The 24,832-nt window shown below is 46.9% G+C and overlaps 1 protein-coding gene across 9 annotated transcripts in view; it reads left to right on the top strand.

The window, feature by feature from the left end:
• Positions 1-24,832, top strand: part of AGRN (agrin) — a 363,672-nt gene that overhangs the window by 322,830 nt on the left and 16,010 nt on the right. For 3 of the 9 annotated variants that reach the window (XM_067472994.1, XM_067472997.1, XM_067473001.1), the window contains 11 exons: positions 348-577; positions 2,017-2,151; positions 4,243-4,339; positions 4,503-4,667; positions 6,383-6,494; positions 8,526-8,537; positions 14,777-14,893; positions 18,042-18,231; positions 19,442-19,529; positions 22,447-22,470; positions 24,555-24,587. In XM_067472994.1, the coding sequence (XP_067329095.1) occupies positions 348-577; positions 2,017-2,151; positions 4,243-4,339; positions 4,503-4,667; positions 6,383-6,494; positions 8,526-8,537; positions 14,777-14,893; positions 18,042-18,231; positions 19,442-19,529; positions 22,447-22,470; positions 24,555-24,587 (1,203 nt within the window). The remainder of the gene's footprint in view (positions 1-347; positions 578-2,016; positions 2,152-4,242; positions 4,340-4,502; positions 4,668-6,382; positions 6,495-8,525; positions 8,538-14,776; positions 14,894-18,041; positions 18,232-19,441; positions 19,530-22,446; positions 22,471-24,554; positions 24,588-24,832) is intronic. The other 6 variants (XM_067472999.1, XM_067473003.1, XM_067473000.1 and 3 more) reach the window with 4 other exon arrangements.

Here is a 24,832-nt window from a genome sequence, read left to right on the forward strand (position 1 = left end):
TGCATTTGGGCATATTGAGGATTTGTGCCAAGTTTGGTCCAGATCCATCATTGTTTGAGTCCACAGTGCTCTCTGGATGTAGGTGAACTACAACTCCCAAACTCAAGCTCAATGCCCACCATAAACTATAAATCCCAGCAACTACAACTCCCAAATGACTTTTGTGTAAAATGGGATTCAAATCCCACAGAGCAGCTTGTGGGCTCCATGGCAGCGATTGCAATCCAAGATTTGGTTCACACATTGAAATAGTGCTGAGCTTCCAAACACTTTCAGCACCTTGGAGAGCTGCTTTCCTATTCCTTGCCTGGCCATCTCTGCTGAATGCTCGCTTTTCCTTTTTCCAGCGTGGCTGAGCGCACCTCCGTCACGTCCGGCCTGAAGGGCTGCATCCGCCTCCTGGACGTCAACAACCAGATGTACGACCTGCGGGAGAAAGGCAGCGACGTGCTGTACGGCAGTGGGGTGGGCGAGTGCGGCAACAACCCCTGCCACCCCAACCCTTGCCACCACGGCGGCCTCTGCCACGTCAAAGAAGCGGAGATGTTCCACTGCGAATGCCTCCACGGCTATACAGGTTGGTAGAACAAAACGGTGGGCTCAGCGGAGAGGGGCAGAGGGAGGGTGACCTTAAACCTTTCTCCTTGACATGCTCATTTTCGATGTGCATGGTCATACCTGGGAAAAGAGGCTCGTTCTCAGAATATAGCATAACTAGCAAATCTACCCAGCGTTGGCTAAGTGTCGGAAGATTTCATCCCATCTTTCTCTTTTCCTCCCCTTATAACCTTTCCCCCTTTCCTTTCTCTTCCTTCCTGCCTTCCCTCCTTTTCCTTTCTTCCTTCTTTCCCTTCTTTTTCTCTTTCTTTCCTTCCTCCCTTCCTATCCTCCCTCCTTCCCTCTCTTCCTTCTCTTTTCCCTTCTTTTTCTCTTTCTTTCCTTCTTCCCTTCTTCCCTTCCTCTCTTCCTTCTCTTTCCTTCCTTCCTTCCACCCGTCTTCCCTCCTTTCCTCCCTTCTTTCTCTTTTCCCTTTTTTTCTCTTTCTTTCTTTCCTCCCGTCTTCCTTCCTTCCTTCCCTCCCTTGTTTCTCTTTTCCCTTCTTTTTCTCTCTCTTTCCTTCCTTCCTTCTTCCCTTTTTCCTCTAACTTTCTTCCCTGTTCCCTTCTTTCTCTCATTCTAGCTTCCTTTCTTTCTCCCTTCTTCCCTCCCTCCTTCTCTTTATTCTCTTTCCCTTCTTTTTCTCTTTCTTTCCTCCCTTCTTCCCTCCCTCCCTATCTTCCTTTTCTTTTCCTTTCTTTTTCTTCCCTTCCTTTCTTCCCTCCCTCCCTCTCTTTCTTTCTCAGTTCCCTTCTTTTTCTCATTCTATCTTCCTTTCTTTCTCCCTTCTTCCCTCCCTCCTTCTTTTTCTTCTCTTTTCCCTTCTTTTTCTCTTCCTTCCCTTCCTTTCTTCCCCCCTTCTTCCCTCTCTCCCTCTCTTTTTCCTTTCTTTTTTTCTTCCTTTCATTCCTCCCTTCGTATCTACCTTCCTTCCCTCTCTTCCTTCTCTTTTCCCTTCTTTTTCTCTTTCTTTCTTTCCTCCATTGCTATCTTCCCTCCTTCCCTCTCTTCCTTCTCTTTTTCCTTCTTTTTCTCTATCTTCCCTCCTTCCCTCTCTTCCTTCTCTTTTCCCTTCTTTTTCTCTTTCTTTCTTTCCTTCCTCCCTTCCTATCTTCCCTCCTTCCCTCTCTTCCTTCTCTTTTCCCTTCTTTTTCTCTTCCTTCCTTTCCTTTCTTCCTCCCTTCTTCCCTCCCTCCCTCTCTTTCCTTTCTTTTTCTCTTTCCTTCCTTCCTCCCATCTTCCCTCCTTCCTACTCCTCCTGGTGATGATGATGATGATGATATTTTATGTTGGTTTTTGTTGTTAAATTACAGCCAATGGAAGTCTAAAGCAAATAGCAACAACACCATGGGACAAACACACAAGACTGCCAGACCCAAAGCTCCTGACTCATCTCACCTTTCTCTCTTCTTCCATCAGGGCCGACCTGCGCTGATGAAAGGAATCCCTGCGATCCGAATCCATGCCACATTTCTGCCACTTGCTTGGTGTTGCCCGAGGGGGGTGCCAAGTGCGAATGCCCCATGGGACGAGAAGGAGAGTTCTGCGAGTCAGGTGAGCTGCGTGCTGAATGGAGTAGTCTTGGCTCAGCAATGATGAGGCCTCAGAAGACCACCACCTCACAACATATGACAAGCTGGAGACTTTTCTACTGTGGTTTGTTGAGTGCTGTTGTTGTTGTGATGGAAGGAAATGGAAGGAAGAAAGGGGAAAGGGGGAGAGGGAAGGAGGAAGGAAATAGGGAAGGAAGCAAAAAGAAAAGGAGAGAGGGAGAGAGGGAAGGAGGAAGGGAAGATGGAAGGAAGGAAAGGATGGAAGGGTGAAAGGGAATGGAGGGAGGTGGAAGTGAGAAAGAGGGAAGGAGGGAGGAAAGGGAAAGAAGGAAAGACAAGGGAGAGGGAGGTAAAGAGGAAGGAAAATGAGAAAGAAGCAAAGACAAAAGAGAGGGAAGGAAGGAAGGATAAAAGGTTGAAAGAAAGGGAAGGAGGATGGAATGAGAGAAGGAAGGAAGGACGAAAGGGTGGAAGGGAATGGAGGGAGGGAGAAAGATGGAGGGGAGGGATGAAAGGGAAGGAAGGAAAGGCAAAATTGATGGAAGGAAGGATAAGAAAGAGGGAAGGATGAAATGGTGGGCAGGAAGGAGAAAGAGTGAGGGAAGGAGGGAGGAAGGAGAGGAAAGAGGGAAGGAAGGAAAGGGAAAGGAAGAAAGGGAGGAAAGATGGAAGGAAGGACATACAGAAGGAAGGAAGGATGAAAGGGTGGAAGGGAATGGAGGGAGAGAGAAAAATGGAGGGGAGGGATGAAAGGGAAGGAAGAAAAGGCAAAATTGATGGAAGGATAAGAAAGAGGGAAGGATGAAAGGGTGGACAGGAAGGAGAGAGTGAGGGAAGGAGGGAGGAAGGAGAGGAAAGATGGAAGGAGGGAAAGGGAAAGGAGGAAAGGAGGGAGGAAAGATGGAAGGACATACAGAAAGAAGGATGAAAGGGTGGAAGGGAATGGAGGGAGGCTGAAAGAGGGAGGGAGGGAAGGAGGGAGAAAAGGGAAGGAAGGAAAGACAAGGGAGAGGGAGGTAAGGAGGAAGGAAAGTGAGAAGGAAGGAAGGAAGGAAAAGGGAGGGAAGGAGGGAAGGATAAAAGGATGGAAGGGCAGGAGGAAGGAACAAGAGAAGGAAGGAAGGACGAAAGGGTGGAAGGGAATGGAGGGAGAGAGAAAGATGGAGGGAGGAATGAAAGGGAAGGAAGGAAAGGAAAAATTGATGGAAGGAAGGATAAGAAAGAGGGAAGGATGAAAGGGTGGACAGGAAGGAGAAAGAGTGAGGGAAGGAGGGAGGGAGGAGAGGAAAGATGGAAGGAGAGAAAGGGAAAGGAGGAAAGGAGGGAGGAAAGATGGAAGGACATACAGAAAGAAGGAAGGATGAAAGGGTGGAAGGGAATGGAGGGAGGCTAAAAGAGAGAGAGAGGGAAGGAGGGAGAAAAGGGAAGGAAGGAAAAACGAGGGAGAGGGAGGTAAGGAGGAAGGAAAGTGAGAAGGAAGGAAAGACAAAAGGGAGGGAAGGAGGGAAGGATAAACATGTGGAAGGAAGGGCAAGAGGATGGAATGAGAGAAGGAAAGAAGGACAAAATGGTGGAAGGGAATGGAGGGAGAGAGAAAGATGGAGGGGAGGGATGAAAGGGAAGGAAGGAAAGAAAATTGAAGGAAGAAAGGAAGGAGAAGAAAGAGGGAAGGAAGGAAAGATGAAAGGGTGGACAGGAAGGAGAAAGAGTGAGGGAAGGAGGGAGGAAGGAAGGAAGGAGAGAGGGAAGGAAGAATAGGATGGTGTGAGAGAAAAGGGCCTGAGAAAAGAGCCCAAGGGGCCGTATCCGGCCCGCGGGCCTGGGTTTGCCCGTACCTGGCATATATAATACCTCTATTTGTTGTCTGTCTTATCATTGTATAATTAGCATTGAATGTTTGCCGTATATGGGTTCTGTGATTCGCCCTCAATCCCCTTTGGGGTGAGAAGGGAGGAATATAAATACTGTAAACAAATAAATTACTTTTGGTCGCATTGCCAAAATATCCTCCCCAGTCCCAGGACTGTCCACACGGGTTATTTAATCTGGCATTGGCCAGCTTTCATTCGCTTCCTTTTCTCCCTCCCCTTAGTCACAGAACTGGACCAGACAGTGCCTTTCCTGCCAGAATTTAATGGATTCTCCTACCTGGAGTTGAATGGACTCCAGACTTTTGTGACCGACCTGCAGTAAGTTCTCTCTTCTTCGCGCTCGAAGTGGTTTTCCCAAAGAGGCCAGAGATCTGGGGTTGCTTCCTGGATCTCACTCCATTATTGGTGGGGCTTTGGCCACGTTGCGTTGTTGTTGTTGTGGGAGGAGAGTGGTTTGGAAGCCTGCTGTCTGATCCTGCAGGGACAAGATGACCATGGAAGTCGTGTTCCTGGCAAAGAACCCGAGCGGCATGATTTTCTACAACGGGCAGAAGACGGACGGCAAAGGCGATTTCATCTCCCTGTCCCTGCATGACGGCTACTTGGAATATAGATACGACCTGGGCAAAGGAGCAGCCGTCATCAAGTAAGAGCATGCCACTTCAATGGCTATGGGTTCATCGTTCGGTTTGTTACTTGGAGAGACACTAGAGTTCTCTGAGGGAGAATTCTGAATGATCCCAGGATTCCATAGGGCAGAACCATGGCTGGGAGGGGCCTTGGGAGGTCCTCGGTATAGTAGCCCCACCAGGAAAGAAAGAAGGAAGGTAGTTGACCAAGCTCCCAAGCTCTGCTTCCAAACATGAGTGAAGAAAGAAAGAAAGGAAGGAAGGAAGGAAGGAAGGAAGGAAGGAAGGAAGGAAGGAAGGAAGGGTAGGTAGGTAGATAGGTAGGAAGGAGAGGAGAGGAGAGGAGAGGAGAGGAGAGGAGAGGAGAGGAGAGGAGAGGAGAGGAGGAAGTAACACATGACACTCAACACACAGACGGAAGGAAGAAAGGAAGGAAGGAAGGAGAGGAGAGGAGAGGAGAGGAGAGGAGGAGGTAACACATGACACTCCACAGAAGGAAGGAAGGAAGGAAGGAAGGAAGGAAGGAAGGAAGGAAGGAAGGAAGGGAGGGTGGAAGGAAGGAAGGAAGGAAGGAAGGAAGGAAGGAAGGAAGGAAGGAAGGAAAGGTGGTAACATTGCACACAACACAAGAAAGGACGGAGGGAAGGAAGGAAAGAAAAAGGAAGGAAAGAAAGAAGGAAGGGAAGGGAGGGGAGAGGAGGAGGGAACTCATGGCACACACAACACATGAATGGAAGGAAGGAAGGAAGGAAGGAAGGAAGGAAGGAAGGAAGGAAGAGAAGGGAGGGAGGGAGGGAGGGAGGGAGGGAGGGAGGAGAGGAAGAGGTAACAAATGGCACACAGAACAGGCGAAAGGAAGGAAGGAGAGAAGGAGAAGGTAACATGACACTCTCAACACAGAGAAGGAAAGAAGGAAGGAAGGAAGGAAGGAAGGAAGGAAGGAAGGAAGGAAGGAGAGGGAAGAGGTAACACATGGCACTCTCAACACAGAGAAGGAAGGAGGGGAGGGGGGAGGAGGAGGAGGATGTAACACATGACAACACACAGAAGGAAGGATGGATGGATGGATGGATGGGAGGGAGGGAGGGAGGGAGGGAGGGAGGGAGGGAGGGAGGGAGGGAGGGAGGAAGGAAGGAAGGAAGGAAGGAAGGAAGGAAGGAAGGAAGGAAGGAGAGGTGGTAACACATGGCACACATGACACAAGGAAGGACGGAGGGAAGGAAGGAAAGAAGGAAGGGGAGGAGGAGGAAACGCATGGCACACACAACACAGAGAAGGAAGGAGAGAGGGAGGAGGTAATACATGACACACACAACACATGGATGGATGGATGGGTGGGTGGGTGGATGGATGGAAGGAAGGAAGGAAGGAAGGAAGGAAGGAGGAGAGGAGAGGAGGAGGTAACACATGGCACACACAACACACAGAAGGAAGGGAGGATAGTTTACCAAACTCTACTTCCAGGAAGATCTGCATCTGATAGTAGCCTGAAAATGGAGCAGAATCACCACCGAAAAGGTGGTCATCCCAAACCTTCAATGGAGTAGAGTCTATTCCTAAGGGACAGTCCCATTGACTAGTTCCTATTAGGAATAGGCCAGTCTCCTTTCTTGAAATGTATAGCCATTGGTGTGGATCCCACCCTTGAAACAACAGAAAATAATTCCAACTGACAATCCTTTCGATGTCCAAAGATGGCTTCTCTTGCCTATACTTGCCTTGTCCTTCCTAGGAGCAAGGAACCCATTCCCCTGAATACCTGGACCAGTGTTTTGCTGGAGAGGAACGCACGCAAAGGAGTGATGAGAATCAATAGCGGCGAGCGGATCATGGGGGAGTCCCCGGTAAGCAAGGGCTGTCTCTGAAGGGGGGTTCCTAACTGGCTGATTGGTGTCCTGAAGCTCGGGGCCAACAGGTCTGTATATAGACATCTTCTGAAGTCCCGGGATCTTTTTGCCACATGATTTAGTGCTGTCTGGAAGCACCCTCACACTCTTGGGAGCCTTTAAATCTCACAACAAAGCATCAAGTCTGGACAGTGGAGGCAGAAATCCCGGGAACAGCAGGTGTATATGTGGAACTCTTCTGAAGTCCCGGGATTTTATTCCTCTGTTTAAAACCCGTGATTTAGTGCTGTCTGGAAGCACCCTCAGACTCTTGGGGAGCCTCTATATCTCACAACAAAGCATCAAGTCTGGATAACAGAGGCAGAAATCCCAGGAACAGGTCTCTTCTGAAGTCCTGGGATTTTTTTGCCCCTGCTTAAAACCTGTGATTTTGTGCTGTCTGGAAGCACTTTCACACTCTTGGGAGTCCTTAAATCTCACAACAAAGCATCAAGTCTGGACAACGGAGGCACAAATCCCGGGAACAACAGGTCTGTATGTGGACCTCTTCTGAAGTCCCGGGATTTTTTGCCTCTGTTAAAACATGTGATTTAGTGCTGTCTGGAAGCGCCCTCACACTCTTTGGAGTCTTTAAATCTCACAACAAAGCATCAGGTCTGGACAACAGAGGCAGAAATCCCAGGAACAACAGGTCTGTATGTGGACCTCTTCTGAAGTCCTGGGATTTTTTGCCTCTGATTAAAACCTGTGATTTAGTGCTGTCTGGAAGCGCCCTCACACTCTTGGGAGTCTTTAAATCTCACAACAGAGCATCAAGTCTGGACAACAGAGGCAGAAAACCCAGAAACAACAGTTCTGTATGTGGACCTCTTCTGAAGTCCCGGGATTTTTTTGCCTTTGTTTAAAACCCATGATTTAGTCCTGTCTGGAAGTGCCCTCACACTCTTGGGAGTCTTTAAATCTCACAACAAAGCATCAAGTCTGGACAACGGAGCCAGAAATCCCGGGAACAACAGGTGTATATGTAGACCTCTTCTGAAGTCCTGGGATTTTTTGCCCCTGTTCAAAACTCGTGATTTAGTGCTGTCTAGAAGTGCCCTCAGACTCTTGGGGAGCCTCTATATCTCACAACAGAGCATCAAGTCTGGACAATGGAGCCAGAAAGCCCGGGAACAACAGGTCTCTTCTGAAGTCCTGGGATTTTTTTGCCTCTGTTAAAACCCGTGATTTAGTGCTGTCTGGAAGCGCCCTCAGACCCGTTCAGTTTCAAAGGACGACAAAGGCAAACCCCCTTCTGAACAAATCTGGGTAATAGGATCGCCGTCAGTCAGAAATGACTCCAAGGCAGACAACAACTCCCCATGGTGCTGTTTTGTCCCAGCAAAATTGGTTGGTGGCCTTCAAGATCCTGGTTGGAAGCCACCATCCTCAAGTCTGCCTTCCCAGAATCCTGTGCAAATTACAAAGCGTCCTTGTCATCGCAGCCAACCTGAAAAGAGTCCTTTGAAGGCAGGGAACTTGAAAATGAAAATCCCACTGAGGTCTCCCTCTACCCCGCTCTGCTTTCAGATGCCTGGCCTTAAGACCCTTGTCTCCCAACTTGCCAATAATCTTAGAAGCAGTGGATTCTTTCCCGTTCTTTGAAAGAGCGGGAAGGAAGCACACCTCTGAAAGGGGAATTGAAGAAGAAAGGGCTGCGAGACGCGCCGCAAAGGGAACACAGGGATGCCTGTGGCTGGCGTCTGATCTTGCCCATACGCTCCCGCTTCTCCTCGTTTGAGCTTGAAAGCTTCCTTTTTTGAAAGGCGATGCCTTGCGTCTTCCCCGAGTTTGATCCCTTCCTTCCCGCCGCTTCCTTCTGTGCCTTTCCTCCCTCGGTTGCCCACTAATGAGGGGAACGGGTTGGCGCTTGCGTCTTGTGACTCTCTGCCTGATGATGTTACTTCACTGATCTCTTGCTTTGTCTCTTTCTCTTTGTGTCTCTTCCTTCCGCTCCCTTCCTTCCTCTCCTTGCTGTCTGGATTTCAGAAATCCCGTAAGGTAAAGATAAGTATAACAGTCCGTGTCTCGTTGCCATCTCACCCACACCGGTGCATCCTTTCGGTTTCTCCGCTCCTCCATCCAAACAACCGTAATTCCTCATACCTACCACCTATCCCATCATTCATAACAATGGGTTATTCTCTTCTTCTGCATCTCCACAAAGTTCAGCCATCCTCCCATCTTTATTGTCATCCAACATTAGACATTAGTATTTTTTTAACACGATTCAAAGTGGTTTGGATGTCTCCGAGAGATATCTCCGAGTGACAGTTTGGGAAGCCATCTTTTTTTCTAATTTGAAAAAGTTATTTTTTTAATTGTCCACAATGCATAAGGTGGTGGGAGAACCACAACTCCCATCATGCCAGGTTAACCCCGAGAAACTCCATCAGTACTTAAAGTTTGTTATGTTGGGCAAGTTTCCTCTAGATGCATCATCTGTGCTCTCTGGCTATAGGATAAACTCTCACACAGAGAGGTTTCTTCTCACACTGAGGGCTCTCTCAGAAAGAGGCATACCTCACCACTAAGGGTTATTCTCCCACTGAGGTGTTCTCTCACACAGAGAGGCTTCTTACGCTGACTCTCTCAGACAGAGGTGTACCTCACCAGTAAGGGCTATTCTCCCACTGAGGCATTCTCTCACACAGAGAGCCTTCTTCTCACACTGAGAGCTCTCTCAGATAGAGCCATACCTCATCACTAAGGGTTATTCTCTCACTGAGGCGTTCACTTACACAGAGAGGCTTCTTCTCACACTGAGAGTTCTCTCAGACAGAGGCATACCTCACCACTAAGGGCTATTCTCCCACTGAGGCTTTCTCTCACACAGAGAGGCTTCTTCTCACACTGAGCGCTCTCTCAGACAGAGCCATACCTCACCATTAAGGGCTATCCTCCTACTGAGGCGTTCTATCACACAGAGAGCCTTCTCACACTAAGAGCTCTCCCAGACAGAGGCATACATCACCACTAAGGGTTAATCTCCCACTGAGGCGTTCTCTTGCACAGAGAGGCTTCCTCTCACACTGAGAGCTCTCTCAGACAGAGGCATACATCACCACTAAGGGCTATTCTCCCACTGAGACGTTCTCTCGCACAGAGAGCCTTCTTCTCACACTGAGAGCTCTCTCAGACTGAGCCATACCTCACCACTAAAGGTTATTCTCCCACTGAGGTGTTCTCTCGCAGAGAGGCTTCTTCTCACAGAGTGCTCTCTCAGACAGAGGTGTACCTCACACTGTGAGGCCTTCTCACAGAGTGAGACCTTTCTCCCACTATGGTGAGTCAGTCCCCTCCAACCCCTCCAGTAGGGTGAGTTAGTCACGGAGGTTCTGTGTGCCAAGTTCAGTCCAGGTCCATTGTTGGTGGAGGTCACAGTTTCTGTGGTTGTGGGTGAACTACAACTCCCAGAAAGGAACGTCAGTTCCCTCCAACATCCCCCCCCCCCTCCCAGTAATCAAATTTTGGCATATAATGTATGTGTGTCAAGTTTGGTTCAGAGCTCCCTGGATGGAGGTGAACTACAACTCCCTCAAATCAAAGTGAATTTCCTCCAGTAATTTTTGCTGGCCATGGTGGACAGTAATGTGCTTGTGGAGGACATTGGCAGAGCTCTTGGGCATGTTCATGATGCCACAAATGGAGAGAGTCAGAAACACTGGGATGCCTGTGGTGGAGGAAAAACAGAAAATCCAGGATGAAATTGTCCCTGTATGAAAGCCATCGTTTGGGTGGTGGGCAGTATGGTGTTTATGGAGGACATTGCCAGGGCTCTTGGACATGTTCATGGTGCCACTAATGGAGAGAGTCAGAAACACTGGGATGCCTATGGTGGAGGAAAAAACAGAAAATCTAAGATGAAATTGTCCCTGTATGAAAGCCTTCGCTTGGGTGGTGGGCAGTGTTGTGCTTGTGGAGGACATTGGCAGGGCTCTTGGGCGTGTTCCTGATGCCACCAATGGAGAGAGTCAGAAACACTGGGATGCCTGTGGTGGAGGAAAAACAGAAAATCTAGGATGAAATTGTCCCTGCATGAAAGCCTTCGCATGGGTGGTGGGCAGTGTGGTGCTTGTGGAGGACATTGGGAAGGCTCTTGGGCGTGTTCATGGTGCCACCAATGGAGAGAGTCAGAAACACTGGGATGCCTGTGGTCGAGGAAAAACAGAAAATCTAGGATGAAATTGTCCCTGCATGAAAGCCTTCGCATGGGTGGTGGGCAGTGTGGTGCTTGTGGAGGACATTGGGAAGGCTCTTGGGCGTGTTCATGGTGCCACCAATGGAGAGAGTCAGAAACACTGGGATGCCTGTGGTGGAGGAAAAACAGAAAATCTAGGATGAAATTGTCCCTGCATGAAAGCCTTCGCATGGGTGGTGGGCAGTGTGGTGCTTGTGGAGGACATTGGGAAGGCTCTTGGGCGTGTTCATGGTGCCACCAATGGAGAGAGTCAGAAACACTGGGATGCCTGTGGTCGAGGAAAAACAGAAAATCTAGGATGAAATTGTCCCTGCATGAAAGCCTTCGCATGGGTGGTGGGCAGTGTGGTGCTTGTGGAGGACATTGGGAAGGCTCTTGGACATGTTCATGATGCCACCAATGGAGAGAGTCAGAAACACTGGGATGCCTGTGGTCGAGGAAAAACAGAAAATCTAGGATGAAATTGTCCCTGTATGTAGACACCCCAGCCACATATACATACTTACATATTTCCACATGACACTTCAGAAGGCCAGCTGATTTGGCTCTGAGGCATTCCATTACAAATAATAATAATAATAATAATAATAATAATAATAATCTTGGTGTCCTGGTTGTTAGGCCTGGAACAGTATAGTTACATTTCTGGACTATTATTTTCCAGAATGTCCTACAAAGTAACTTTTCTAAACTTGAGTAAGGAGCACTTGGCACCAAAGTTGAATCCTTTGTAAAACAGCGCACTCTCTTTCACTGGAGATATCTAAGCAAAAGCTGAATGGCACTCCACAAGGATGTGTGGTTGTATCCCCAATTGCAGCCTCCTGCAAAGTGTGTTGCCCGTGGAAGAAGTGCGTCACTGAGGCAAGGGCTGGCATGGGACACAAGTGACAGAAAGAACCCAGCGAACAATCTGTGCCTCATCTGCTCACGACGCTCCTTTTATCTCCTCTTCCAAGCTTCTTTGCTTTCAAAGCTCCCCTTCTTGATACAGAGCAGCCACGGGGTATCTCTGGCACAGGCTCCCAGCTTGGGAAGTTGGGCTCAAAACAGTCATCTTAGATCAGGCATATCTACTAGACTTGGGCATTTGTATAGAATCGGTATCCGTTTCGGTTTCTTTCATTCGTATGGCCCTGTTTTCGTTTTCGAGCGCTGCTTCCAAAAACGGGGATTTTTCCGAATGAGCTGTTTAGTTCTTTCGTCCGAATGAACACAAATTTTCAGACTATAAAAACTTAAGATACCACTGATTCTGAGAGGTCTTCCTCTGGAGGAGATCTGAGTTGAAAGGAAGGGCTTAAGATACCACTGATTTTGAAAGGTTGTCCTCTCGATATGTTGAGGAGACACAACGTTAAAGGCAAGGCTTAAGATACCACTGATTCTGAGAGGTTGTCCTCTGGATATGAACAAAGGAAGGGATTAAGATACCACTGATTCTGAGAGGTTTTCTTCTGGATATGCAGAGGAGATCCGAGCTTGAAGGCAGGGCTTAAGATACCACTGATTCTGAGAGGTTTTCCTCTGGATATGCGGAGGAGATCCGAGCTGAAAGGCAGGGCATAAGATACCACTTATTATGAAAAGTTGTCCTCTGAATATGTGGAGGAGATCCAAGCTGAAAGGCAGGGCTTGAGATACCACTGATTCCGAGAGATTGTCCTCTGGATGTGCAGAGGAGACCCAAGCTTAAAAGCAGGGCTTAGGATACCACCAATTTTGAGAGGTTGTCCTCTGGATATGCAGAGGAGATCTGAGCTGAAAGGCAGGGCTTAAGATGCCACTGATTCCGAGAGGTTGACCTCTGGATATGCGGAGGAGATCTGAGCTAAAAGGTAGGGCTTAAGATACCCCTGATTCTGAGAGGTCCTCTGGATATGCAGAAGAGACCCGAGCTGAAAGGCAGGGCTTAAGATACAACTGATTTTAGAGAGGTTGACCTCTGGATATGCCGAGGAGACCGAAGCTGAAAGCCAGGGCTTAAGATACCACTGATTCTGAGAGGTTGTCCTCTGGACATGCGGAGGGGACCTGAGTTTAAAGGTAGGGCTTAAGATACCACTGATTCTGAGAGGTCCTCTGGATATGCAGAAGAGACCCGAGCTGAAAGGCAGGGCTTAAGATACAACTGATTTTGAGAGGTTGACCTCTGGATATGCCGAGGAGACCGAAGCTGAAAGCCAGGGCTTAAGATACCACTGATTCTGAGAGGTTGTCCTCTGGACATGCGGAGGGGACCTGAGTTTAAAGGTAGGGCTTAAGATACCACTGATTCTGAGAGGTCCTCTGGATATGCAGAAGAGACCCGAGCTGAAAGGCAGGGCTTAAGATACAACTGATTTTGAGAGGTTGACCTCTGGATATGCCGAGGAGACCGAACCTGAAAGCCAGGGCTTAAGATACCACTGATTCTGAGAGGTTGTCCTCTGGACATGCGGAGGAGACCTGAGTTTAAAGGTAGGGCTTAAGATACCACTGATTCTGAGAGGTTGTCCTCTGGACATGCAGAGGAGACCCGAGCTAAAAGGCAGGGCTTAAGATACCACTGATTCTGAGAGGTTGTCCTCTGGATATGCGGAGGAGACCCAAGCTGAAGGCAGGGCTTAAGATACCACTTATTCTGAGAGGTTGTCCTCTGGACACGCAGAGGAAACTCAAGCTGAAAGGCAGGGTTTACGATACCACTGATTCTAAGAGGTTGTCCTCTGGATATGCGGAGGAGACCCAAGCTGAAAGGCAGCGCTTAAGATACCACTTATTCTGAGAGGTTGTCCTCTGGACACGTGGAGGAAACTCAAGCTGAAAGGCAAGGCTTAAGATACCACTGATTCTAAGAGGTTGTCCTCTGGATATGCGGAGGAAACCCGAGCTGAAAGGAAGGGCTTAAAATACCACTGATTCCGAGAGGTTGTCCTCTGGATATGTGGAAGAAGCCTGAGCTTAAAGTCAAGGCTTAAGATACCACTCATTCTGAGAGGTTTTCCTCTGGACATGCGGAGGAAACCCGAGCTGAAAGGCAGAGCTTAAGATACCACTGATTCTGAGAGGTTTTCGTCTGGACATGTGGAGGAGACCCGAGCTGAAAGGCAGGGCTTAAGATTCCACTGATTCTGAGAGGTTGTCCTTTGGATATGCGGAGGACACGTGAGATTAAAGGCATGGCTTAAGATACCACTTATTTGAGAGGTTGTCCTTTGGATATGCGGAGGACACGTGTGATTAAAGGCATGGCTTAAGATACCACTTATTTGAGAGGTTGTCCTTTGGATATGCGGAGGACACGTGTGATTAAAGGCATGGCTTAAGATACCACTTATTTTGAGAGGTTGTCCTCTGGATATGCATAAGAGACTCGAGCTTAAAGGCAGGGCTTAAAATACCACTGATTCTGAGAGGTTGTCCTCTGGATATGCAGAGGAGAGCCGAGCTTAAAGGCAGAGCTTAAGATACCACTGATTCCGAGGTTTTCTTCTGGATATGCTGGGGAGACTCGACCTTGAAGGCAGGGCTTAAGATACCACCAATTCTGAGAGGTTCTCCTCTGGTTATGCAGAAGAGACCTTTAGCTTGGTGATGTCACTGTTTTCTTGGGCTCTGATTGGCCCAAATACCTCCTCTGACACATATAGAAAATCTCCCTTGGTGTTTTGAGGAAAGCCACATGACCTGAAAACTAAACAAAGAAACTGTAACGGTGCAACATTCTCTTTCGTTTCTCCTTTTGTTTCATTCTTTTGTCTCGTGCCATCGGAATGGATGCTACGAAACGAATACCCGAATGAAACAAATGGAACAAATACTGTGCTCACCTCTAATATCTATGCCAAAGGCATCAGAGGGTAGATCAGACATGGGCCAACTTCAGCCCGCGAGTTGTTTTGGACTTCAACGCCCACAATTCCTAACAGCCTTCCTTATCCCCTTCCTTTTTTGGAGGGCACATCAGTTTGCCGTCCAGATAGGCAGGCATTTGGCTTCCGTCCTGAGTCTTGTTGTTACTCATTGTGTTTTCTTCTTCCTCTCCCCACTGATCTAGCTGCCTCACACCTCTCTCAACTTGAAGGAGCCCCTCTATGTTGGAGGAGCACCCGACTTCAGCAAACTGGCTCGTGCTGCAGCAATGTCCACCAGCTTCGATGGAGCCATCCAGAAGGTAAGAGGAGACTGCAGTGTGCTGGACCTTTCCTAAAGTGTAGTCGTCATACACTAGAGCAGGAACCCGTCTGACCTTAAACACCACACCAGCTTGGTAAAATCAGCAAGCAGTTTATTGAAGAATATATGTAAAATTAGCAAAAATGGTAAAGTTCCAAAACAAAGGATAATCCATGAGCTTCAAGGCAAAACAAGATACAAAAATCCATGAAATGAGGCATGAGAACCCATGAAACAAGGCAGCATGAAACAATACACAAATCAGAAGCTTGGCAAAAACTTGGTACATGAAACTAAGAACACTTGAAAGCAAGACCATCGTGAAATTCTAACGTTGACCCAACTGAGGCAACTCTCTCCTATGAATCGAGAGCTTGACAAAAACTTGGTACATAAAACTAAGAACACTCGAAAGCAAGACCGTCATGAAATTCTAACATTGACCCAACTGAGGCAACTCTCTCCCATGAATCGAGAGTTTGACAAAAACTTGGTACATAAAACTAAGAACACTTGAAAGCAAGACCGTCATGAAATTCTAACATTGACCCAACTGAGGGAACTCTCTCCCATGAATCGAGAGTTTGACAAAAACTTGGTACATAAAACTAAGAACACTTGAAAGCAAGACCGTCATGAAATTCTAACATTGACCCAACTGAGGCAACTCTCTCCCATGAATCGAGAGCTTGACAAAAACTTGGTACATAAAACTAAGAACACTTGAAAGCAAGACCGTCATGAAATTCTAACATTAACCCAACTGAGGCAACTGTCTCCCATGAATCGAGAGTTTGACAAAAACTTGGTACATAAAACTAAGAACACTTGAAAGCAAGACCGTCATGAAATTCTAACATTGACCCAACTGAGGCAACTCTCTCCCATGAATCGAGAGCTTGACAAAAACTTGGTACATAAAACTAAGAACATTTGAAAGCAAGGCCGTCATGAAATTCTAACATTTACCCAACTGAGGCAACTCTCTCCCATGAATCGAGAGTTTGACAAAAACTTGGTACATAAAACTAAGAACACTTGAAAGCAAGACCGTCATGAAATTCTAACATTGACCCAACTGAGGCAACTCTCTCCCATGAATCGAGAGCTTGACAAAAACTTGATACATGAAACTAAGAACACTTGAAACCAAGATCATCATGAAGTTCGAGCATTGACCCAACTGAGGCAACTATCACGCATGAATCAAAATAAAGATTTTCCAGATCCCAAAACTGAAAGGAAAACATTACCTACCTTACACTCAGATAAGGGTCGCTTATCTCTCTTTTCTTGTAAACAAACTGATCTTCTTTGTGCCTGAGCACTCTGTTTACAAAAGCCTCACTTTCTATCTACACTCTCATTAACTTGATTCTTATAAACATCTGGACCTAACAAATCATCTTTAGACAGTTCCTCTGAGAAAGACTGTGAAGGGCCTCTCCCAGGAATGTGACCTTGTGAATCTTCCTGAGACAGTTCGGGCCTCTCATCTGAGCTTAACTCAGGCCCAGGCTAACCATCATCCCCATCCCCAACAGACCCAGGCCCACCGTCAGGAACATCATCCCCATTCCCATCATGAACATCAGACACAATCACAGCCTGAACAAGCTGACTTACAACAGTAGTTGTATTAGTTAGAGGTCTTCATTTATGGTTCTGAAACCGCACCATTGGCCATTTGGGGAATTGAAATTCAACAATATCCGGGGATTAAATAAATAAATAAATAAATAAATAATAAATAAATATGCTTTATTTATATTCTGCTATCTCCTCAAGGGGACTCAGGACAGATTACAGAACACATATACAGCAAACATTCAATGCTGTTATACAATTAGCAAGGACAGACAATACACAAACAGAGGTATAGGCTTTACTATCTTTTTTTTTATCTCCGGCATCTGAAGGCTGTGCTTGACTCTGGCCATAGGAAGGTGCTGTCACTCTATCTTCCATGCCAAGGAGCTTTGTTGTCCATAGACATCATTCCGATCGAATCACCGGCATATCCTTATGGGGACCTTTTATTACCTCCCCGCTTAAAATGGTACCTATTTACTCACATTGCTTTCTTTGATCTGGTAAGTGAGCAGAAGCTTGGCTGATGGTGGGACTTCATCCCGACCCAGGCTTGAATTGGCAACCTTTTGATCGGCAAGATTTTCTACAGCTGGCGGTTTAACCCACTGTGCTAAGATTTCAGTGGGGATCCCATCAGGTCCGCTGGCTTTGTTATTTTTTTGTTGACTGATGGCATGGCTTAACCCACTGTGTAGAAAAATTGCTGATTGAAAGCTTGGCAGTTCAAACTCGGGTCAGGGTGAGCTCCCATCATCAGCCAAGCTTCTGCTCATCCAGCCTTGGACACCATTTGTCCTGACTGGCGGGGATCCCATCAGGTCCGCTGGCTTTGTTATTTTTTTGTTGACTGATGGCATGGCTTAACCCACTGTGTAGAAAAATTGCTGATTGAAAGCTTGGCAGTTCAAACTTGGGTCAGGGTGAGCTCCCATCATCAGCCAAGCTTCTGCTCATCCAGCCTTGGACACCATTTGTCCTGACTGGCGGGGATCCCATCAGGTCCGCTGGCTTTGTTATTTTTTTGTTGACTGATGGCATGGCTTAACCCACTGTGTAGAAAAATTGCTGATTGAAAGCTTGGCAGTTCAAACTCGGGTCAGGGTGAGCTCCCATCATCAGCCAAGCTTCTGCTCATCCAGCCTTGGACACCATTTGTCCTGACTGGCGGGGATCCCATCAGGTCTGCTGGCTTTGTTATTTTTTTGTTGACTGATGGCATGGCTTAACCCACTGTGTAGAAAATTTGCTGATTGAAAGTTTGGCAGTTCAAGCCTGGGTCAGGATGAGCTCCTGTCGTCAGCCAAGCTTCTGCTCCTGTCGTCAGCCAAGCCTTGGACACCATTTGTCTTGACTGGTGATCTTCAGAAAGAAGCTGGACTGCAGACTCTTGCTCACACTGAACTACAGGGTGACTTACTAGGCCTCCTCTAACTCTCTAATTCTAAGGGTTACACCTGGGAGATTCTTCACTTTGTGTTGGGAGTTCCCCTGCTGTTTGTTTACTCCTCTTTCATTCTTGCTTCTTCTTCTCTTCTCACTCCCCAACTGACCAGATTTCCATCAAAGGCATCCCAGTTCTCAAGGAGGAGAACATTCGCAGCGCCATCGAGATCTCCACTTTCCGCTCCCACCCATGCACCCAGAAGCCCAGCCCTTGCCAGAACGGAGGGATGTGCAATCCTCGCATGGAGAGTTACGAATGTGCCTGTCAGAGGGGCTTCTTTGGGGCTCACTGCGAGAAAGGTGAGATTGTGGTTGTCTAGAATGCAGAACGGATTGTGGCAAGTTGGTTATTTTTATTTATTGTGTCAGAAGCAAACTGAGAATACAGTTATAATTGTGTGTGTGTGTGTATGTATATGAATATGGATATATACACACACACACAAAGGTAAAAACTTGGCATTCTACTAAGTTTCCTTTGACCAGAAGCTGGCCACTTCTGCATTTTGGATGGATTAGGAATAAGCTGGTTTGTGTTTTAGATGGATTAGGAATCAGCTGATTTTTTCCTGTAATAGGCAGCAAGAACAACTAAAGTTTCTGAGAGCTTCTGTTCAACTATTTCAAATCTCCCTGCTTGGGCGGTGATGGCATGATCGTCAGCATAGATTAAACTCTCTTTCCCTTCTGGCAGTGGCTGATCATTTGTGTAAATGTTAAACATTGACGGTGTAAGCTGGTTTTCTCTGTAATAGGCAGTAAGAGCACCTAAAGCTTTGGAGAGCTTCTGTTCAACTATTTCAAAGCTCTGTGCTTGAGTGGTGATGGCACGATCGTCAGCATAGATTAAACTCTCTTTCTCTTCTAGCAGTAGCTGATCATTTGTGTAAATGTTAAATATTGATGATGTAAGCTGGTTTTCCCTGTAATAGGCAGTAAGAGCACCTAAAACTTTGGAGAGCTTCTGTTCAACTATTTCAAAGCTCTGTGCTTGAGCGGTGATGGCATGATCGTCAGCATAGATTAAACTCTCCTTTCCTTCTAGCAGTGGCTGATCATTTATGTAAATGTTAAACATTGACGGTGTAAGCTGGTTTTCCCTGTAATAGGCAGCAAGAGCACCTAAAGCTTCGGAGAGCTTCTGTTCAACTATTTCAAAGCTCTCTGCTTGGGCGGTGATGGCGTGATCGTCAGCATAGATGAAACTCTCTGTCCTTTCTGACAGTGGAAGGTAGCAGTTGGTGGGCAGATATGATATGAATAAACAGTGATGGGACCAATTGGGTTGGGGTGGAGACAAAATCTCAACTAAGAGGCCTCCTGTCGGGATGTGAGAAATTTTACGAAGTAGTAGTTGTAGTTGTCAATACAGTGCCATCAAAAACTTCTGCTGTAATAAGACTTGTAACCAAATATACTTGTTATCCTGGGAAATACAACCTATGATCCATTTCTCACCCTTCTGAAGAGTGAGAGTGAGCCGATTTTTTTTTTGTTTCTACCCCTCTAGTCATCATTGAGAAGGCAGCGGGAGACTCCGAGGCCATTGCCTTCAATGGCAGGACATACATCGAATACCATAATGCTGTGACCAAGAGGTAAATGCATCTCCCCTGGGCTAGGGGAGGCGGGTAAGGACAAGTTTGATGGTCAAGCTTCAATCCAGAGGGAAGAAAACATCTTTCTTTGCACATTCTGCTCCCTAGAACATTAAGAAGGGGAGAAATGGCTACCCTGCAAAAAAATCTCCTCCAGCCCTTTGCAATCGCCCTTTAGTCATCAGACTTTTAGCATTGTAGAAAGTGAGGTATTGAAAGTCAAAGATTGTTAGTTTCCCAACAGATAGACAAGAGAACCATTTCAACGTGCATGCAAGATTGTTAGTTTCCCAACAGATAGATAGTAGGCTTCTTTGATCCAAGAAGAAAATGGTTCAAAACTCGTTTCGGATGTAGGAGGCACTGGTTGTTCGATTCGGAAGTCAATTCCGATTTTTACAGTAAAATTGTTCAAAACTTTTTGAAACTTCCAAGACCTCAGAATCCTTCCTTAATGGTTTGAAAGTGTTATTTCCTGTTATATTGGGTGGTCTTTACGTTGAAAGTAGCTGTTTTACTCCAGAAAAGGGGGGGGGGAGCAAAGGCAGGAAATACATCCAGTTTCTTTTTAAACTCTGCCCAGGCTCCAGCCCAGTAGCGAGGGGAAAGCAAAGGCAGGAAATACATCCAGTTTGTTTTTAAACTCAGCCCAGGCTCCAGCCCAGTAGAGAGGGGAAAGGAAAGGCAGGAAATACATCCAGTTTGTTTCTAAACTCAGCCCAGGCTCCAGCCCAGTAGAGAGGGGAAAGGAAAGGCAGGAAATACATCCAGTTTGTTTTTAAACTCTGCCCAGGCTCCAGCCCAGTAGAGAGGGGAAAGGAAAGGCAGGAAATACATCCAGTTTGTTTTTAAACTCAGCCCAGGCTCCAGCCCAGTAGAGAGGGGAAAGGAAAGGCAGGAAATACATCCAGTTTGTTTTTAAACTCTGCCCAGGCTCCAGCCGATTAGCGAGGGGAAAGCAAAGGCAGGAAATACATCCAGTTTGTTTTTAAACTCAGCCCAGGCTCCAGCCGATTAGCGAGGGGAAAGCAAAGGCAGGAAATACACCCAGTTTGTTTCTAAACTCAGCCCAGACTCCAGCCGAATAGCGAGGGGAAAGCAAAGGCAGGAAATACATCCAGTTTGTTTTTAAACTCTTCCCAGGCTCCAGCCCAGTAGCGAGGGGAAAGCAAAGGCAGGAAATACATCCAGTTTGTTTTTAAACTCAGCCCAGGCTCCAGCCGATTAGCGAGGGGAAAGCAAAGGCAGGAAATACACCCAGTTTGTTTCTAAACTCAGCCCAGACTCCAGCCGAATAGCGAGGGGAAAGCAAAGGCAGGAAATACATCCAGTTTGTTTTTAAACTCTTCCCAGGCTCCAGCCCAGTAGCGAGGGGAAAGCAAAGGCAGGAAATACATCCAGTTTGTTTCTAAACTCAGCCCAGACTCCAGCCGATTAGCGAGGGGAAAGCAAAGGCAGGAAATACATCCAGTTTGTTTTTAAACTCAGCCCAGGCTCCAGCCGATTAGCGAGGGGAAAGCAAAGGCAGGAAATACACCCAGTTTGTTTCTAAACTCAGCCCAGGCTCCAGCCGAATAGCGAGGGGAAAGCAAAGGCAGGAAATACATCCAGTTTGTTTCTAAACTCAGCCCAGGCTCCAGCCGAATAGCGAGGGGAAAGCAAAGGCAGGCAATACACCCAGTTTGTTTCTAAACTCAGCCCAGGCTCCAGCCGAATAGCGAGGGGAAAGCAAAGGCAGGAAATACACCCAGTTTGTTTCTAAACTCAGCCCAGGCTCCAGCCGAATAGCGAGGGGAAAGCAAAGGCAGGAAATACACCCAGTTTGTTTCTAAACTCAGCCCAGGCTCCAGCCGAATAGCGAGGGGAAAGCAAAGGCAGGAAATACACCCAGTTTGTTTCTAAACTCAGCCCAGGCTCCAGCCGAATAGCGAGGGGAAAGCAAAGGCAGGAAATACACCCAGTTTGTTTCTAAACTCAGCCCAGGCTCCAGCCGAATAGCGAGGGGAAAGCAAAGGCAGGAAATACACCCAGTTTGTTTCTAAACTCAGCCCAGGCTCCAGCCGAATAGCGAGGGGAAAGCAAAGGCAGGAAATACACCCAGTTTGTTTCTAAACTCAGCCCAGGCTCCAGCCGATTAGCGAGGGGAAAGCAAAGGCAGGAAATACACCCAGTTTGTTTCTAAACTCAGCCCAGGCTCCAGCCGATTAGCGAGGGGAAAGCAAAGGCAGGAAATACACCCAGTTTGTTTCTAAACTCAGCCCAGGCTCCAGCCCAGAAGCAGGGAAAAGCTGGATCATTTTCGACTCACTTACTGCTTCGTAACAGAAATGTTGGACAAAGCTTCGGGAGGGTGAAGGGACTTCCAGTTTCCTTAAAAACTTCAAAATTGCTTCAAAAAGCAAATCGATCTTTCCGAATTTAATCTGAATTACGAAGATTCTGATGAAACCTAACCATACCTAATAGATAGGGGAAACATTTCAATGTGCATGTAAGATTGTTAGTTTCCCAACAGATACTACACTAGAGCTTAGGAAATATACCTCAATTCCCAGAATCCCCAAACCACTATGCCCAATGGCTAAAAAAAAAATACTTTTGCCAATCCCTTCTCTCAACCATCATGTCTGACTACCTTGTGTGTATTTTCTTGTCTCATGATTTCAATCCTGGCTCCTTAGCTATGTCACCGAAACCTGTCTTTTCCTGTATTTTCTTGGGGGATTCTGGGATTTATTGGCACTGCTTCGGCAGCTTCGTACCCCACTCCTTGTTTTCCATAGTCCTATTTGGAGTATTTTGTGTGTTGTTTCTCTTTTGTGTTGTCTTTCAATGTCCACCTCTCTCTCTCTCTTGCTTCTCTTTCTCCTTCCCTCCCTTTGTTTGTCCTGAATGTCTCTGTTTCTTTGTTTTCAAGCCAACTGACCAATGAGATTCCAGCGTAAGTAGACGTGCTTCCTTTCCACACACCCCACTTGTCAACACCTCTCCCCACTAACCACCCTCTCCTCCATGTCACTGTTCCGTTAATTGGAAATAAACACAGAAAGTGGGCTTTCTTTGGGGACAGGACGCGTGGTCCTCAAACAAGCATCCGCACCTTCACTTAGCAGACTTTGGCCACCCTTTCGATCATATATTCCAGCGCTTCTCAACCTTCCTAATGCCGTGACCCCTTAATATAGTCCCTCGTGTTGTGACCCCCCAACCATAAAAGTATTTTAGTTGCTACTTCATAACTGTCATTTTGCTACTGTTATGAATCGTCATGTCTATCTGATAGGCAGGATAGTACGAGGGTTGAATGAAAAGTAATGCTTCCACCTTCATAACGCTTCAACAGACTGGCTTGTTCCATAGACTCTCCTCTACAGTTCCATTTTGGCAGGAAGCCTTAGCAGAAAAAGCAATGCCTCCACCTTTGTAAAGCCTCAACAGATGGCAGTACTGGTATGCGGCAGGGACTGGCTTGTTCAGTAGACTCTCCTCTACCGTTCCATTTTGGCAGGAAGCCTTAGCAGAAAAAGTAATGCCTCTACCTTCGTAACTCCTCAACAGATGGTATGCGACAGGTACTGGCTTGTTCAGTAGACTCTCCTCTACAGTTCCATTTTAGCAGGAAGCCTTACCAGAAAAAATAATGCCTCCACCTTCGTAACTCCTCAACAGTTGGCAGTACTGGTATGCGGCAGGTACTGGCTTGTTCAGTAGACTCTCCTCTACAGTTCCATTTTGGTGGGAAGCCTTAGCAGGAAAAGTAATGCCTCCACCTTCGAATTTAATGACTGCACATTGCTTAAAACACATTGACCGACCATCTGTGCAGGGTTCCATACTTCACACTTTAACAACACAACCGTTTGATGCTAAGGCTTCCCGTCAAAATGGAACTGTAGAGGAGAATCTACTGAACAAGCCAGTACCTGCCGCATACCAGTACTGCCATCTGTTGAGGAGTTACGAAGGTGGAGGCATTACTTTTTCTGCTAAGGCTTTCTGCCAAAATGGAACTGTAGAGGAGAGTCTACTGAATAAGCCAGTACCTGCCGCATACCAGTACTGCCATCTGTTGAGGAGTTACGAAGGTGGAGGCATTAATTTTCACTTTAACAACACAACCGTTTAATGCTAAGGCTTCCCGCCAAAAAGGAACTGTAGCGGAGAGTCTTCTGAACAAGCCAGTACCTGCCGCATACCAGTACTGCCATCTGTTGAGGAGTTACGAAGGTGGAGGCATTACTTTTTCTGCTAAGGCTTTCTGCCAAAATGGAACTATAGAGGAGAGTCTACTGAACAAGCCAGTACCTGACGCATACCTGTACTGCCATCTGTTGAGGAGTTACAAAGGTAGAGGCATTACTTTTTCTGCGGAGGCTTCCTGCCAAAATGGAACTGTAGAGGAGAGCCTACTGATCAAGCCAGTACTTGCCACATACCAGTACTGCTGTCTGTTGAGGAGTTACGAAGTTACTTTTCATTCAACCCTCATATTTTCATTCACTGGAACAAATTTGGCACAAATACCCAATACGGCCAAATTTGAATCCTGGTGGGGTTGAGGGGTGTTTTCAATATTGTCATTTGGGAGTTGTAGTTGCTGGGATGTATAGTTCATCTGCAATCAAAGAACACTCTGAACTCCACCAACGATGGAATTGAACCAGACTTGGCACACAGAACTCCCATGACCAACAGAAAATACTGGAAGGGTTTGGTGGGCAGTGTCCTTGAGTTTGGGAGTTGTAGTTCAGCTACATCCAGAGAGCACTGTGGACTACAACTCCAAAACTCAAGGACAATTCCTTACTTGGGATTGAAATGGGAACAATGAAGGGGCTCTGTTCCTTACTTCTGCTATTGAGGGTTGTCAGGAGGTGCCCCGTGATGGTTTTGCGCCTCTAATTGATGAGATACCAGATCTTTGTTCAGAAAGGATTGCGCACAGTGCACTTTCCCCTGCCAATCAGTTCACTGTTTGCCACATGAATGCTTATTGCATGCCTCCCCTTTCTTCCTGCTTCTAAGTCCTGACGCACTGGATTATCCTCTGGATATCAGGTGAGTCCCAAGAAGGCTTTGCACTTGCGTCTCTTTGGTGTCCAGATGTTGTTGATGCCACTGCCTCCATTGTTGTTGTCGTCTTTCCCGCATTCCGCTTTGTCCTTGTGCATGACGGCTATCTCATTGCAACCTTTTTTTTTAATGACCAACAATCTTGAAAAATGATGTAGAACATGTAATCCAGCCTCTCCTCAGAAAGTTTTCTACGAGGGGCATTAATTAAAGATTTCCCTGACCCACTT

The sequence above is a fragment of the Anolis sagrei genome, chromosome 13 (genome assembly GCF_037176765.1).
Source record: "Anolis sagrei isolate rAnoSag1 chromosome 13, rAnoSag1.mat, whole genome shotgun sequence".
NCBI lineage: Eukaryota > Metazoa > Chordata > Lepidosauria > Squamata > Dactyloidae > Anolis > Anolis sagrei.